The 15,335-nt window shown below is 38.6% G+C and overlaps 1 protein-coding gene across 3 annotated transcripts in view; it reads left to right on the top strand.

Moving 5' to 3' along the window:
- Positions 1 to 15,335, top strand: part of dgki (diacylglycerol kinase, iota) — an 85,184-nt gene that overhangs the window by 43,017 nt on the left and 26,832 nt on the right. For 2 of the 3 annotated variants that reach the window (XR_008361460.1, XM_053508629.1), the window contains exons 3-16: positions 2,554 to 2,649; positions 4,208 to 4,282; positions 4,447 to 4,503; positions 5,237 to 5,302; positions 6,681 to 6,749; positions 6,848 to 6,964; positions 8,802 to 8,876; positions 9,143 to 9,238; positions 9,337 to 9,419; positions 11,125 to 11,185; positions 12,393 to 12,506; positions 14,351 to 14,476; positions 15,017 to 15,095; positions 15,217 to 15,272. Coding sequence is in view for 2 of the 3 variants with exons in the window: in XM_053508629.1 (XP_053364604.1) it covers positions 2,554 to 2,649; positions 4,208 to 4,282; positions 4,447 to 4,503; positions 5,237 to 5,302; positions 6,681 to 6,749; positions 6,848 to 6,964; positions 8,802 to 8,876; positions 9,143 to 9,238; positions 9,337 to 9,419; positions 11,125 to 11,185; positions 12,393 to 12,506; positions 14,351 to 14,476; positions 15,017 to 15,095; positions 15,217 to 15,272 (1,170 nt within the window). In the remaining variant the exon portion in view is untranslated. The remainder of the gene's footprint in view (positions 1 to 2,553; positions 2,650 to 4,207; positions 4,283 to 4,446; positions 4,504 to 5,236; positions 5,303 to 6,680; positions 6,750 to 6,847; positions 6,965 to 8,801; positions 8,877 to 9,142; positions 9,239 to 9,336; positions 9,420 to 11,124; positions 11,186 to 12,392; positions 12,507 to 14,350; positions 14,477 to 15,016; positions 15,096 to 15,216; positions 15,273 to 15,335) is intronic. The other variant, XM_053508628.1, reaches the window with a different exon arrangement.

The following is a 15,335-nucleotide window of genomic DNA, read 5'->3' as shown; positions in this document are numbered from 1 at the left end:
TGTCATCTAGTTATCAAGTAGATTGTTTCCACCAGCAAGCTGCCGTGTTCAGAATAGCCCAAAGTGAAACGTCTCCACAATTTTCATTTCACTGGAAGAATGCCAGTTTTGTAATGTAAAATTGGTTTCGTTCCAGCATCAAAAAATGTGCTAGTCTGGAGCCATGAACATGGTGTCAATATGGAAATACTGTATACTTTCATTGTCATGACAACAGCATGAACAACTCAAGTTTTTAAATAAATGTACACGATTAAAGCAATAGAAAATTCGCAATTGGTATTACAATAATCAGCCAATGAGTCAGGAGATTACTATTGTAGTACAGTTATAAATAGGAGTTAATGCTCTTGTAAAAAAAAAAAACACGTTTTGTTTGCAGGACATGTTTTTTTACCCAGATATAATGCCTAATCTTAATGTGTTTGGATTGTGAGAGTGAACCAGAGTCCCCATAAAAAACAATCAATTACAGGGAGAACATGTAAACTCCATGCACACAGAGGCGGAAATCGAACCTGGCCGGGAATCGAACTCGGACCCTGGAGGCGCAAAGCAACAGTGCTAACCATTAAGCCACCGTTAGCAGTTACGCTTTTCAAATAATGGAAACAATAAGTTCTCCATGTGATTGAGTGGTTGTTTAAAATAAGATATTATTTTTGTGGTGTACTCAATACAGTCAGCATCCGCTCCAAAGTTAGCACCCCCTCCTTTTCATTTTATGTGTTTTTGTGTAAAAACACGATAAAAATCATCTGGTCATAGCAGGTTTCAGTATTAGGCAACTAAAACCTCAGACCAACAACAAAATATAACTTTTTTTTAACAATGCAATTATTTGTTTAACAAAAATGAAGCCAAAAAAAATTTAAACAATGTGGAAGTACTAAGTAACCCCTACTGCTTAAATAGGATCTAAGAGGCATCTAAAATCTAAGTTCAGCCCATAATTAATTTATCATCAGCAGCTGTGTAGATCTCTATAAAAGCAGACGTTTTAGTAGTTTGCTGGGCTGAAGCCGTTCACATATTACCAAAATAAAAAGACATAAGCAATGGTCTTAGAGAAGGAACTATTGCTGCACCTCAATCTGGAACGGGTTTACAAGCATTTCAAACAATTTGGAGTTCATTATTCAACAGTGATAAAGATTATTCACAAGTGGAAACCATTCAAGACTGAGAGAGAAATACAAAACAACCCAAGAGCTACATCTCAGACCGACAGGCCTCACTGAGCATGTAGAGTGTTTAAGTCCACGACAGCACAATTAGAAGAAGACTGAAAAAATATGGTTTGTTTGAAAAGTGAGAAGTGCAGCTCCATTATAAATGTAAGTTTATTTAAATAAAATATATTTTGAAATGCCCCAAAACCTCAATATACTAAAGCGATATTTGAAAGAAGAATGGACCAAAATGGGGCAAGTACTATGAAGAAGTCATACTTTATTTTAGTTAAATAAATAATGGCAGAGTGAACAAAGCTACAGTATATGTCGTTGTTCATCTAAGGTTGTATTTGCCTAATACTGAGTTCAGCTACGATCAGATGAGCTTTTAAATTACACAGAAAACATAGAATAAAAAATACAGGGTATATCTTTTAAACATGAGAGAAGTTGGTGAAAGATGGTAAATATTAATATACGATATCTACAACTTCACAGCCTAGGGTCCGCTACCTGGTTGGAATGAAGCAATACCTAGTTTCACGACGTCGACCTTAATAGAGTCAAGTATGTTTATTAAAGGTGGCCAGTAGGCACCTACTTTCACATGAAGAGTGGGTTTGATCAACACTGCAAGCACTAAACCATAGTCGATTGCAGCGTGAAAGTGACCCATTTGCAGAAAGTCAGCTAATCATGTTTATTTTGGATTGTGGGAGGAATTTTGTTCTAGATGAGATATGCTAAACTGAGCTGTGAGGTGCAGACTGAGCCAAAGGACTCAACAACTTGGAAAGCTGCAGAAACTACATGTGGCTAAGATATATTTGGAAGAAAAAATAATCACTGGATGTGATACCCAAAATGTTATCCAGTCATGTGTGCAGTTATCTAATAAGATTTGTTTACTTTCTACTCTTGTCATATTCTTGGCCAATAGAAGGAAATAGTTTTCCAAGTATGTGTTAAGCCCTAAATGCCCTATAGCTATTTTATTATTATTATTTTTTGGAAGTGAAGGTTTTTTTTATTCTTAATGTTTAGCACAGAATGTAGATTCACAGAGCAGACTGTAGCCCTCAACATCCTGAAGCTTTTTCTGGCCATTTGATATTCTTTGTGCACTTGTAGATGAGCAGAAAGATGACAGTGATTGGCTAGCGCGTCGCTGTTTAACAGGAGACGACGGAAATGAGAGAGCGGAGCGATAGGTTGAAACCCGGTTGGTGTACAGTTGCACCGCTCAAGAGCAAGAACATTTTTTATGTAGGAGTGTGTATGACCTGTACAGGGTTTGTCTTTCTGTACAAGATGTTGGATGTGCCATGAAGTGTGTGTAACCTGTACAGTTGATGTTTCCCTATGTGTGTGTGTTTAGGAGAATGCAGTAAACGGGGAGCACCTGTGGCTGGAAACTAACTGCTCTGGAGAGATGTGTTACCTGGGCGAGGAGACGTGCATAGTGAAGATTGCAGTGAGTACATGAGACTACTGTGCATAAAGAGATAAATACAAAACAACACCCATTTGGTCAATAGTGGATATGCAGGATTTGCCTAATGAGTAGCAAGAAAAGTTTAGACTTACTGTTTATTTGCCTTCATTTGGAATAAACAGCCAGGGGAAATCATTTCTGAGTAATAACATTAACTGTAGCGTGGAGTCAGACTAGTGAGAGCCGGAGATGAATAAACGTGTCATTAGAGTGCTTGTGCAGTGACACTTTTTTTCATGAGGTAATACACAGACGTGTGTGCTGAAAGCCAGAGATTGCTATTAGTCTAAGGAGGATAAAGACAGTCAGGTGAATCTGCACCCGCTCTCAGTCAAGACTTTTGTTTGCATTGAGCGCGGCACTCCGAGGTGTTAAAGAACGCTTTGATTACCTCTCCAGGCAAGTTGGCAAATCCTTTGCCTCAAAACAAGCTTTTTATTGCAAGCTGCAGGTAGGAAAAAACAGTGTTTATAATACAAAAATCATTACAGATGAATGCATAAATGCAGCGAGACAAACTGTGCTTGAGAAGCAAGATTTTTATTCTGTCGAGCCGCTTATACCCTGTGCAGTTCCAGTGCTCTTTTACATATTACGACGTGTCACACTGTACAAAGCCATCCCAATAAATTCTACTCTATAACATACAGTACATGTGATACTGTGTTCTTCGTGTCAGATTATGTGTTGATGATACTCTAATTATAGACCTGCAATGAAACCAACACTGCATTCTGCCTCCATCATTAAAAAACTGTTTAAGAAATGAGCTGAAAAAAACAAGTTACCCTTTACAAGTAAGTTTGTCCAAGATGTTTTAAAGACACAAATAAGTCTGTAGCTGTTCGAGCTGAGTAAAAGGACTAGGCTCATTTTTTTTTTTACATGAGCTTAAAACACATACTAGTTACAGGATAAAAATGATCAAGTCAATTAATTCTTGATTTATTCAGTGCTATTTAAAAAAAGCATAAAATGATTAAAATTGAGGGGAATGTACAAAATCATGAAATTTATCTTCTTGTTTTTAAATAAATATAAATTAATTACCAGTCTCGACAAGACACTAGCTTGTAGCTGTCTCGTCTTTTATAGTCTTATTTATTTTCTAAAATAATTTTACTGTTAACACTTGTTTCAGTTCTCAGCCACTCACTTTTTATTAGTCTTTTTTTTTACTTTCACTTTTCACACTACAGTAATTACCCCATTTGTCCTAAAGAAGATCCTGTAACCTGTAAGTATGTAAATGTATAGTAAGCACAATTTACATTTCTGCAACTATGAGATAAACAGAAGCATAGTGAAAAGATGTGAAAGAGATGTTCTGCAGGTGATACATACTGTATATAAACTCTATGGTATAATATAATGTACTCAGTCTAGTCAGCTTTCCAAATCGGCTGGTACATTAAACTGTTGCCTATCTAGTGCACAGTCTTACCCTGGGATGAGGATTAATTAAAAATTGTAAGTAAATGTAAGTTCATGTGTTTTTCCCATTGCAATGTGTCATGTGCTGTTTGGTTCTGTTAAGAAGTCCGCTCCCCGGAAAAAATGTGCAGCGTGTAAGATCGTCGTTCACACGGCATGCATCGAGCAGCTGGACAAGGTAGGCATATGATCACCTACTTTATATCAGTGGCAGTCATTTTACTCACAATCTACAGTACAGTCCATGCAGAAAAAATAACAGTGGAATTGTGTCCAAATTTACTGCCAGTAATCTTAAATATAAAGGCTCCTAATCCTCTCCTCTTCTTTTTATGCCTGCAGATCAATTTTCGCTGTAAGCCTACGTTTAGGGAAGGAAACTCTCGAAGCATCCGTGATGTATGTTTAAATTTTTATGTAGCTGAATGAAAACGTACGAACGAGGGGCGTTCAAGTCAAAATAGGACTTGTAATAAAATTTCTTGTGGATGAAGGCGTAAATCCGATTGGCATTTACTGAAGGCACAGTGATGAGACTATGAACTACAATAAAATCTTTAAATGTTACAGACTTTTTAAAAAATGCCATACGTCTCATCTAAGGTGGCTCTGAGCCCACTGCAGTTGTTCCTGTGAGTGGGAGTGGAACATCTGATCATTGATAATGGAGGGATGAATTTGTTGGTGACTTGCAGAAGAGGTGCATCTGTCTTGGAACATTGGGAACATTTACACACTTGGGAACATTTACACACTTATGAACACCACTTGTACATCCCCGTACTGTCTTGACGTTGCTTCAAGACATTTACAGATGTTCAATGCCATTAAAGGAGCTCCTGGGAGGCCAGAGTTTCAAGCATGAGGCAGGCAGTTTGATGGCTCCAGCATACTGAGAAAAATTTCTACATTGCTGGTATCCAACCACTAGTGAAACACTGGGATAAGTGCGTTAGTGAAGCAGGGGATTATATAGAGAATAAAGGTAGTTATAATAAACTCTAATAACTCTGTTATCCTGCACAATCAGAAGTCCTGTTTTGACCTGAACACCCCTTGTATATGTACAGAAGTATATACCATACAGTGTGCAAACAGACTCATTTGTTTCTGTGTATTTGGAAAAAAACAGAACGTTTTGAGACATCACTGGGTCCATCGACGACGACAAGAGGGAAAATGTCGTCAGTGTGGCAAGGTGCGTTGCATCATTGACTCTACAATGTCAGTAAATATTTTTAGCACAATTAACGTTGAATCCACTAGTATCATGAACAGCATACCTTACTGTTCATGGTTTTAATTATATTGTACAAATTATTAATTTATTGTGGCTTCCGGAATGGGGGAAAAATAAGGGCCTTCTTCTTCTTACAGCAGCACTAGCTAATCTTTGGTGCTAAAAGAGATTGGTTTTCTTGGAGTATGTTTTGCTGCATGGACAATACTATGAAAATGCGCAATGGCTGGCTTCAGGTATACTGGAGGATGTTAGCTTTCAGTCTCCACTACAGATGGGGAGAAAAAATCTCTTTAGTTATGAAATATGAAATGTATTTTTCATTTATAATAGAGATGATTCGGTCGATTGGCCAGTGACCAAAATTGACTGTTTTTCAATTTGATTGGTCGTGAAGCGTTAGAAGCCTTGCCTGCCCACGTTAGTAGTTGTACACGTTGGTGGCATTTTAGGCGGTAAAACGTTTCTTTATAATCCTACAGGTGATGCACTTTGAACTATTTACGCATTTTCATCTGCTGTGGTAGGAGTGAAGTTTGTTTAGACTTTAAATGGATAGAAATTTTGTGTTTGACGGATGTACATGTTCAGTTAAAGGTTAAACTCTTGTATTAAAATTTATTTTGTATGCCGCCCTTGGTTGGTGGAAAACTAATGTTATAAATTACGGGCTACATTAGGGCAGTGGTGACTCAGTGTGTTAAGGCTCTGAGTTACTGATCGGAAGGGTGGGCCCTGTCCGCTCCAGGGGCGTCTTAAAAAAATGGCTGACCCTGCGCTCTGATCCCCGCCTACTAACAAGAAGCTGGGATATGCGAAGAATAAAGAATTTCACTGTGCAGTAATGTGTGTGACGAATAAAGGCTGAACTTAAGATAATTAACCATTAAACTTTTGAAATTGTAACAAAATCTGGAAAAATCTACTATCGACATATTTCTATGTATGAAATAGTGATACTTATAGAATCACAATTGTAATCAAACTGTGTAATCAAAATCGGCACCTGGGTAGCATGATAATATTGTACCGGGAGTGACCGGTGATTTCCATCCCTAGTCTTCACAGTGGATAGCTGTTGTATAATAACTGATTCTTAATGAAGATTAGAAGTGGAGAGAGGACACACATACGAGACACAAAAAACTTTAACACTCTGCCTCCAACTGAGCACATGTTTGTTATCTAGTCATCTTGCTTGTTTTCTACCAAGCTCCATGGTTGGGCATCAGCCATGTTGGTCAAAGTATCTCTTTTGTATTCTGCCTTCAGAATGGTTAATAAAAATGACTAAAACCTGAAATATAAATTTCTTCATTTTCTGTTTTATCTGCAGAGTTTCCAGCAGAAGTTCTTCCACAGTAAGGAGATTATTGCCATCAGCTGCTCGTGGTGCAAACAGGCAGTGAGTGTTGTTTGAGGTGGAAGGTGACACTGTTACAGCCTCCGAGGCTCACGTGTGTACCAGGTGCTGACTCCTGTGTCTGATGCTCTCGTTCTCAGTTCCACAACAAGGTCACGTGTTTCATGCTGCAACAGATCGAGGAACCTTGCTCTCTGGGCGCACACGCCGGTGTCATCGTACCACCCTCTTGGATTATTAAAGTCAGGAAGCCACAGGTAAAGTAGGTCTTAAATAACTGAGTTAGACGGCATTGTTTGTTTTAAGGCGGAGAGAAGTGCTCTGTTTTTAAGACATGTCCACAGATCAGCCATAGCACTAACAGCACTGCCAGGCGAATTGAATAACATTAATTACCAATTATATACCAGTAAACTGGTAAAAGGATCATGGGCACCCAGGGCTCATTTATGCCTGTGGGGACGAAAGGCTAGACCATACAGTCTGATCCCGCAGAAAAGCCAGTGTAGCACAAAAAATTTCAGTTCTGAAAAAAGTCACTGCTGATAATGATAAAAAGGAGCTCATCAGGCCTCCAAATTCTCCAGATCTTAAGCAGGCTGAGCATGCATATGGCGGGCCAGACAAACAGGAGGTCTCAACCCGCAGCCCACAGAATCTAAGGAATATCTCCTGGTGCCTGGTGCCCAAACGTCCTGCAGAGTCATGCATCCAGGGGCCAGAGTCACCCAGATGGCACAAGGGAAACCTTCACAAAATTGAGCCTAATATTTGTGTTTTGATGTTATGACTGATTGGTGTATTTATAGAAAATGTACTGATGCACTTGCAGATAATAAAGCCTTGAGATTGACACTAAGATACGTTCAGAGCTTGGCCGCATGATCTTGTGTTGTGCAATATGTTGTCTATGTGCTGCCCTTCGATATAACAAAATGATCAGGGTTTATACTGTATGTATTGTACACAGTCTTTACCATTACATGCTACCTGTTTAAAAAGGTTTGTTGCTTTTACCTTGCTTTAACATGAATTTTATGTTTCATTTAAGCCTGAAGAATTGATCAAACAAAGAATTGATCTCACACCCTCATGGCTATGTTCACACTGCAAGTCAAAATTAAAATAGAAAAACTTTATATTTCTCCCCTGTAGGTCATGGAGTCATGTCTTACTTGTTAGGTAGAAATGTTTCATGTTCATCCAAGTAAAGTCTTATGTCTGAAGAAGCTACTTGGATGAGTAGTGAAATGTTTTCACCTAACAAGGTAGAAGTCCACCCGACATGACTCAACTCCCAGATATACTTACCTTGATGACTGAGAATCTTCCCAGATAAACAGAGCAGTATACACAAACATCCTTCTGATAAAGAATAAACCCTGGATGCTGAATTGCCTTAAACGTTGCATGAATTTACATCAGACTGTTCAGGCTGGGATCAGATTGCTACATTTCAGCTTTATATCATAATTCATGCTCAGGTTTCAAAGGAGAGAAAAGAAAACAAAATGTATTGTAACAAATAAGGAAAAAGCACATCCTACGGAACTGAATCACTTTTACTTGCAGTGTGATTGCAGCTTTTATGAAATCCTAGCACTTGTTGGATTTGGTACCATTTCAGTTTGTAAATTGAATCTTTACAGCCTTTGAGTGCCCATGCTTGGACCCATGATTGGCTGTGTGAGGATGTGCAATTCAGGGGTTAATAGAAGGGAAGCCTTTAATACTCAAGCAAAATAATTCTTTCAAAATGAACACCAAACATTTTTCTGATATTTTACATGTACGGTAAAGACTTTTTAAATTTTAGGAGGTGCTGTTTTTTGGGGTTTTTTTTATGGAGAAGAAAGCTTATTCTGGATTTACCATGTATGGCAAGGGTCATGATGTAATTTACAGGGAACAGCCATTTCATAGAACACCTCTTCCAGGGAAAAACAGTGCGTTTAGCTAATGAATCTGATCATGTTTCCTTATTTAGCTCCAAAGGTCACTCATGTCCTCGCTCAGTACTGCTAGGTTTAGCTCTAGCTTGTATCTCTGAACGCGCTATTAGACATGAGTCCCATCTCTTTTCCTGTCTCTCAGAGCTCATTCAAAAACTCCACTCGGAGGAAAAAACGGACCTCTTTCAAACGAAGAACCAGCAAAAAGGGCACAGATGTGAGTAGCTACTACGACTCTCAATGCGCTGACATCTCTGGACACAGACAGACACTTTATATCAAAAAAGCAAGGTTTCTATTTAGTCTTAAATTAAAGGTGGGACATAAAATGGTGATGCAATTAGTGCCTTTTAAATTAGATCTCTTCTTCCTTTATGTTTCCCTTCCCCTAACTCCTACTCTGAGACATCTGTTCAAACAGCTTACTGCAACTGTGTGTGTAGAGGTACGTGAGTTTTCTAAATAACACTCTTTTTTATGAAGGAGGCAAAATGGCGCCCATTTATGCTGAAGCCTGTGCCTTCTCCATTAATGAAGCCTGTGCTGGTGTTCGTTAACCCCAAAAGTGGGGGGAATCAGGTGGGAAGATCATTTACTCTTCACATGTGAATGAGGGAGGGGAAATTAATGCTGTATTTATATTATTCTTCCTCTCACTTTTACTGTCCTCCCTTTAGGGTAACAAGTTGCTGCAGATGTTCATGTGGAGTCTGAATCCTCGGCAGGTGTTTGATCTCTCCCAGGGAGGGCCTAGAGAAGCGTAAGTCGACATGGACTCTACCTTGCCTTGTTTGCTCCTTTACCCTTCATTATTCTGTTCTTAAAACTTTATAAGCATAAAAAAGAGACTAATCAAGTTTTTGTATTTCCATATTTGTTTTATCAAAGGTTAAATACAAAAAAATATAAATTCAATATACCATTTATATAATCATAAACATTTTATATCCTACATATTTAAGCAAGCTAGGCTTTTTATTGTGGCCGATGACTTATGTAACGAACTTAATCGTTAATTGTTGTGTAGATGACTAAAAACCTACTGTAGCTAAGTGTCAATTACAAGAAGTTATAAATAAAATTGAGCCTAAAACATTAATGTTAAGCTGGCAACATGTCAATCTATTTACAGAATTTAATTGCACACTCATAAGCGTGTTTGAACGCCATCTGTTGAATTTTGGAATGAACTAAAAATTTTTTGCGCAGAATGTGTGGGATCGCATTTATTAAGTAGATTTCGATTGCACACTCATAAGCCCGTACAAAAAAATGTACAGCGGCAGATGAATTTTGAGATTGATGATTTTTTTTTTCACGGCTATTATTTATTAAATTAATTCATTTATGATGTAAGAGTGTAAATTTTAAATGTAATGTAAATTTTAAAGTACTGTAGCATATCTTCTCCTTCCGTGGGCCGATTGCGACGAAACGAAGCCTATATGTTATTTTAAGCTCGGCCAAATACACATCTGAAAACCCCCTTAAAATTTGTTCAGTTGTTTTTACGTGATGCATGCAACAGACAGACAAAATTGATTACTTATATATATATAAATATATATAGACAGATAGAGACTCAGAGAGAGAGAGAGAGAGAGAGTAATTTTGGTTAATGTGGAGGACCATTAACCAAAGTAAAAAAAAACAACAACAACAACAACATGACATTTGAACTAGAAATTCAACTTATAATTCTGTTACAAAATACACTTTGCATCACATACTAATTATTTATATAAATAAGTTTTTCAGGGATATTTTTTCTTTAGTCTGCAAATATATTGCAATCCTAAATCTAACTTAATCTTGAACTAAATCTTAACTTAATCTTTAACTGCTGAAGATAGCTACATAGCTATATAGTACATTGTTCCTCTAGGCCGTTCAGTGTTTAAAAAGTTTCTCTTCACTCCCTGGTCTTAGATCATGTCAGTTCACCCCTTGAGTCTGCCTCCTAATTGAGCTGATTTCTGTGGCCAGTGAAGCATGTCTCGGCGTTCTGATGGGCTCTGGTGTTTGTTCTGAGCTGACAGAGGGGCTCAAGAAAAAGAAACAGATAGAGACATGGAGGGAAGAAGCTAGACAGAGGCAGAAAGACAGGCAAACAGAAAGACGGAGTGAGGAGTACATGTGCGTGTGTCAGAAAGAGACTGATACCGATAGAAAGAGAAAAAAGAAGAAAAAAGAGCACGAAAGAGGGCAGGACCCAGCTGGTGGTGCCTACTGCTGAGCTGAGTCTGACAGAGCTGTGATTAAAGTCTTTCTGCCAAAACGTGCCTCTTTAACTGGGCCTTCGCCAAGAGCAAATACCAACACACTGATCAGCCCTCGCCTGTTCTGTTTGGTGAAGGAGAGAGGCAGGAGTCTTATACAATGCTGCACAATATTGTTCAAACTGATATGTTATTTTACTACCCATAGAGTTATAGCTATAGCAGATGACTTTTTTTTGTACACAGGCTGGAATTGTACAGGAAAGTGCCAAATCTCCGCATCCTTGCCTGTGGAGGGGACGGAACGGTAAGTTTTGACTATAACAACAGACTTCCCCCTGGTGAAAGGTACGCACAACAGCAAGCTGGAAATAGGGCATGTTATGCCACACTGCTGTTCATTTCTTAAGTTTCACTGGTCAGACAGTGCTGATAAATTTTCTATAACAGTAATGCTGATTATAATTCCATTATATGGCCAGGGGTAGCTCAGTGGTTAAGGCATTGGATTACGGTTCAGAAGATCCCAGGTTCAAACCCCACAACCACCAAGTTGCCACTGTTGGGCCCTTGAGCAAGGCCCTTAACCCTCAACTGCTCAGATGTGTAATGAGATAAAGAATTGTAAGTCGCTCTGGATAAGAGCGTCTGCCAAAATGCCCAAATGTAAATTTAGTTGACAGGTTTGTATTAATGCACTCGTTCTAATACATTCTCATTATTCACATGATCTAAGCTTAATAATAAACTCATTTTAAGCCTTTAAAACGTACGTGAGGCCAATGCAGAAATGACTATTTATAGCTGTTATAACATAAGTGATAACAGGAGCTATTTTACAGTATTCAATGTGACTCAAGTAATAAACAGATAACATATCGCGTCACGGTTTAATAAATTCAAAGTAATAGTTGTCAAATTGCTGTAATACAAGAGGACTCAAACATGACATGCATGCACCTTCTCACTCATCTAATTTTAGTAACAGCTTTGGGCGGGTCAGGGAAATGGTGAATCTATATAGCAGGAACACAGGGAATGCACACACTCATTCATACCTAGCAGTTTATCTTAACAGTCTACTTTAATTTATCTTTCTCAATCTGATAATGGATAAAACCACAAAGCCTAGAGGGAAACCCTGTATGGGGCATGCCTTTATGGGAAAATAATCAATGCTGTGATCATGCTTTACCATTAACATTAAACAGCATCCACTCCATATGTCATTGTTTCTCAGTCCTGGTCCTGCCACTCTCTGCTCACAGCTCTCCTGATTAAACTCATTAGCTAATGAACTGGACTTAAGTTTGTGTGTTGGAGCAAGGAGGGCAATCAGATTTGCAGGGTAGGGGTACTCCAAGACTATGATGGAGAAACAGTACTGTACATAAAATGTGTCCACTCCATTCTATATAATCTCCTAGCTGATTTTAATACAAAACGTGTAGATTTTATACAGATTAAACTGACTATTTATTATGCCAGCATGTGTCTGTGTACTGGTGCTGCAGGTGGGTTGGATCCTGTCTGTGCTGGACGAACTACAGATGAACCCACAGCCTCCCGTGGCTGTTCTTCCTCTTGGCACAGGAAACGACCTCGCCAGGACCCTCAACTGGGGAGGAGTGAGTCATCTTCTTCCTGACCTCACACTGTAGAAAGCAAAAGATTGATGAATGATTCATGAACTAAAAAAAAACATTGATTAATAAACCATGTGCAACCTGGCTTCCATCTTTCAGAGAGCACTCAGTTGGCACTGATGCTGTTTCGATTAGCATCAGTGCCATTCAAAGTAAGTGCACACTCCGAAAAAAAGTACATGCCAAAGTTAGAACAAAAACTTCAAGTGTTAGGTTAAGTTATTACTCCTGGACTAGTCGCAGTACCGACAGCAAAAGCCTCTGCATCACTTTTCCAGTGAGCATCTGACCAGTTTACCAGCCTACGGAGCTGCGCAAAACTACTGACAGGCAGGAGCAAACAGCAACGTGGACAAATACAGCAATTGTCATTTTAAACTGTTGTTGATGCAAAAAAAAAGAAATAATAATCTTGTAGACCTTTAACTAAATGAAAGACTGATGCTAGGTTGAGTGATGGAGGTTCGAGTACTTGAAATAACTGGTACAATCAGTTCCAAAATACAGTGCAGATACCAGCCCAGTGTCAGGCAACGAGTCAGGCAGTTAGCATACCTGATAGGAGAGAATGAAAATATGATTAAAAACAGAATATAAGTCAGTGTAATGTCTTGGCAAGTCCAGATGAACAGTTCATGTGTCAGTTCGCAAAGAGTCACAGTCTAAAATGTGTTTAAATAGAGATGCTGGTGATTAGTGAAGGTGTGTGCGATTAAAACTGATTAGGACCCACCTAAATGCTTGTGGTATTAGCATAGTATTAAAAATTAGTTTTTTGTTTTCAGGGGATAATGTTTGTTGCACTTTGTTTAGTGCATAGAAGCCATGTCTATACTATTAGTGTTGGATTGTGTAATAAGGTGTAACTATTAGAAGTACACGCAACTGCGGTTACTCTTAAAGGTCAGCTCCCATGGCTTCTTCATCAGCGCTTGAAGCTTTGAGCAAGGGTATAATGAAAGCATGTTTCTGATGCTGATTAGCATCTCTTCTAATGAGAGAGGGTTTTCGATGTCCCATCTCTAGACACAGGCAGCTTCAAAGCAGACAGGAGTGAAGGGTAGTGGGGGGGAGGGGGGGGGTCACAGGGTTGTCAACAATAATTATATTCACTATTGAACAGCTGCATTAAATTGTGTGGTAATAGAATTTTAGTTTTGTTGTAAAGTAGTGAAGAAATACGCCTTTATTGCTTCTGTAAAGACTTTAAAATGCAACAGTGAGACATAACATGCAACTACTGGGGAAGGGTGTGTTTACTTGTGTGCTTGCATATTAAGTATGGAAACAAAATCACTTATGGTATAATTTGCTCTTTTGGCCTTCTACAGTGTTGCTCTTTTGGCCTTCTACAGTGTTGCTTGACTGGGGAAGTGGGCTTGATTATGAGGATGGCTAACTGAGTGATTTTTCATTAAGTATAAAAGCCCTTATATTTAACTGTGTGCTCCCATTACTGCTCACAGTAGGACCTGGAAACTAGCAAGTAGTGACCTTGATGAGTTTTTCAGTCTCTAGTGTCCTTTCATGTTACAGGTGAAATAGTTTTATTGGCACCGTAATGACAATAAGGTGCAGTCTCTTGTTGTACATTAGAATAGATGCTGTAATCATCTCAGCTGATGTGTTCAAGAGCTCTATTTAGCCCTCGAGGAAAAAAGCTCCCTGTAGGTCAACATAATGGCAGGTAATGAGCTTTCAATGACATTCCACTTAAAACACTCTCTCTCTCTCTCTAGCTCTCTCCATCGCTCTCTCCCCCCACCTTCGCATGTTCAGCCCCTTTCTTTATCTCTCTCTCTTTCTCTATCTTACTACCTCTTAAGGGTTACACAGATGAGCCTGTGTCTAAGATACTGTGTCATGTAGAGGATGGGACCGTTGTTCAGCTTGACCGTTGGAATCTACAGGTGGAGCGTTTACCTGCACAGCCCGAGGAAGGGACTCAAAAGGTGAGAGAGGAAAGTCACACTCAAGGAAAAAAAATCATTTTTTTTTCATATTGTGTCTCTTTTACTACGTATCTATACAACTTAGTGGTAATTGTGCTCTTAATTTAAATATGTTGATGAATCATAGGTACAACATAATGGCATTGTAGTACTTACATAGTGAAGCTTATGCCCATTTGATACTAAGCCACTAAAATAGACTTTCTCCAGTAAGTGCTTATTGCACATTCTTTTTACAGGACGTAATTTTTTGTTTTTCGTACATTCTTCAAATATATATTACAATAAAATATGCCATAATTGACATTTATTAAGACCTTGCATTTGGCAAGTCAGTTACTAACACTTTAACATACAAAATTATGTCATATTATCCCTCTTTTATGTTGTGTTATATTCAACAGTAAATATAATTTGTACATAAATAACATTAAAAGACTTTTTTTGAACAGGAAAATAAATTTTGACAGACGTGGAGTAGACTTGACATGACATGAAGGAGACATGACTTTAAAATGTGTGCATCCCCCCTTTTTTTAGCTTCCCTTGAACGTGTTCAATAACTACTTCAGCCTTGGCTTTGATGCTCATGTCACTCTCGAGTTCCATGAATCAAGAGGTCAGTGGACGTGGAACTTGTGACATATACAGTAACTGTGCCTGTTTATTAATATTACAAATGCAAAAAAAAAAAAAATCATTTCCTAGCTTCAGCTCAGCATTTTGTCTCTCTCCTGCAGAGGCAAACCCTGAGAAATTCAACAGCCGCTTCCGTAACAAGATGTTCTATGCAGGGGTGAGCACAACTCAGAGTGGAGCGACAAACTAAGCTGTACAGCGACATATAAATAAGAGAGGT

Source organism: Clarias gariepinus, chromosome 12, assembly GCF_024256425.1.
Source record: "Clarias gariepinus isolate MV-2021 ecotype Netherlands chromosome 12, CGAR_prim_01v2, whole genome shotgun sequence".
NCBI classification, from domain to species: domain Eukaryota; kingdom Metazoa; phylum Chordata; class Actinopteri; order Siluriformes; family Clariidae; genus Clarias; species Clarias gariepinus.
Note: the sequence above shows the minus strand (reverse complement) of the source record. Positions and strands in the feature narration are given on the sequence as shown.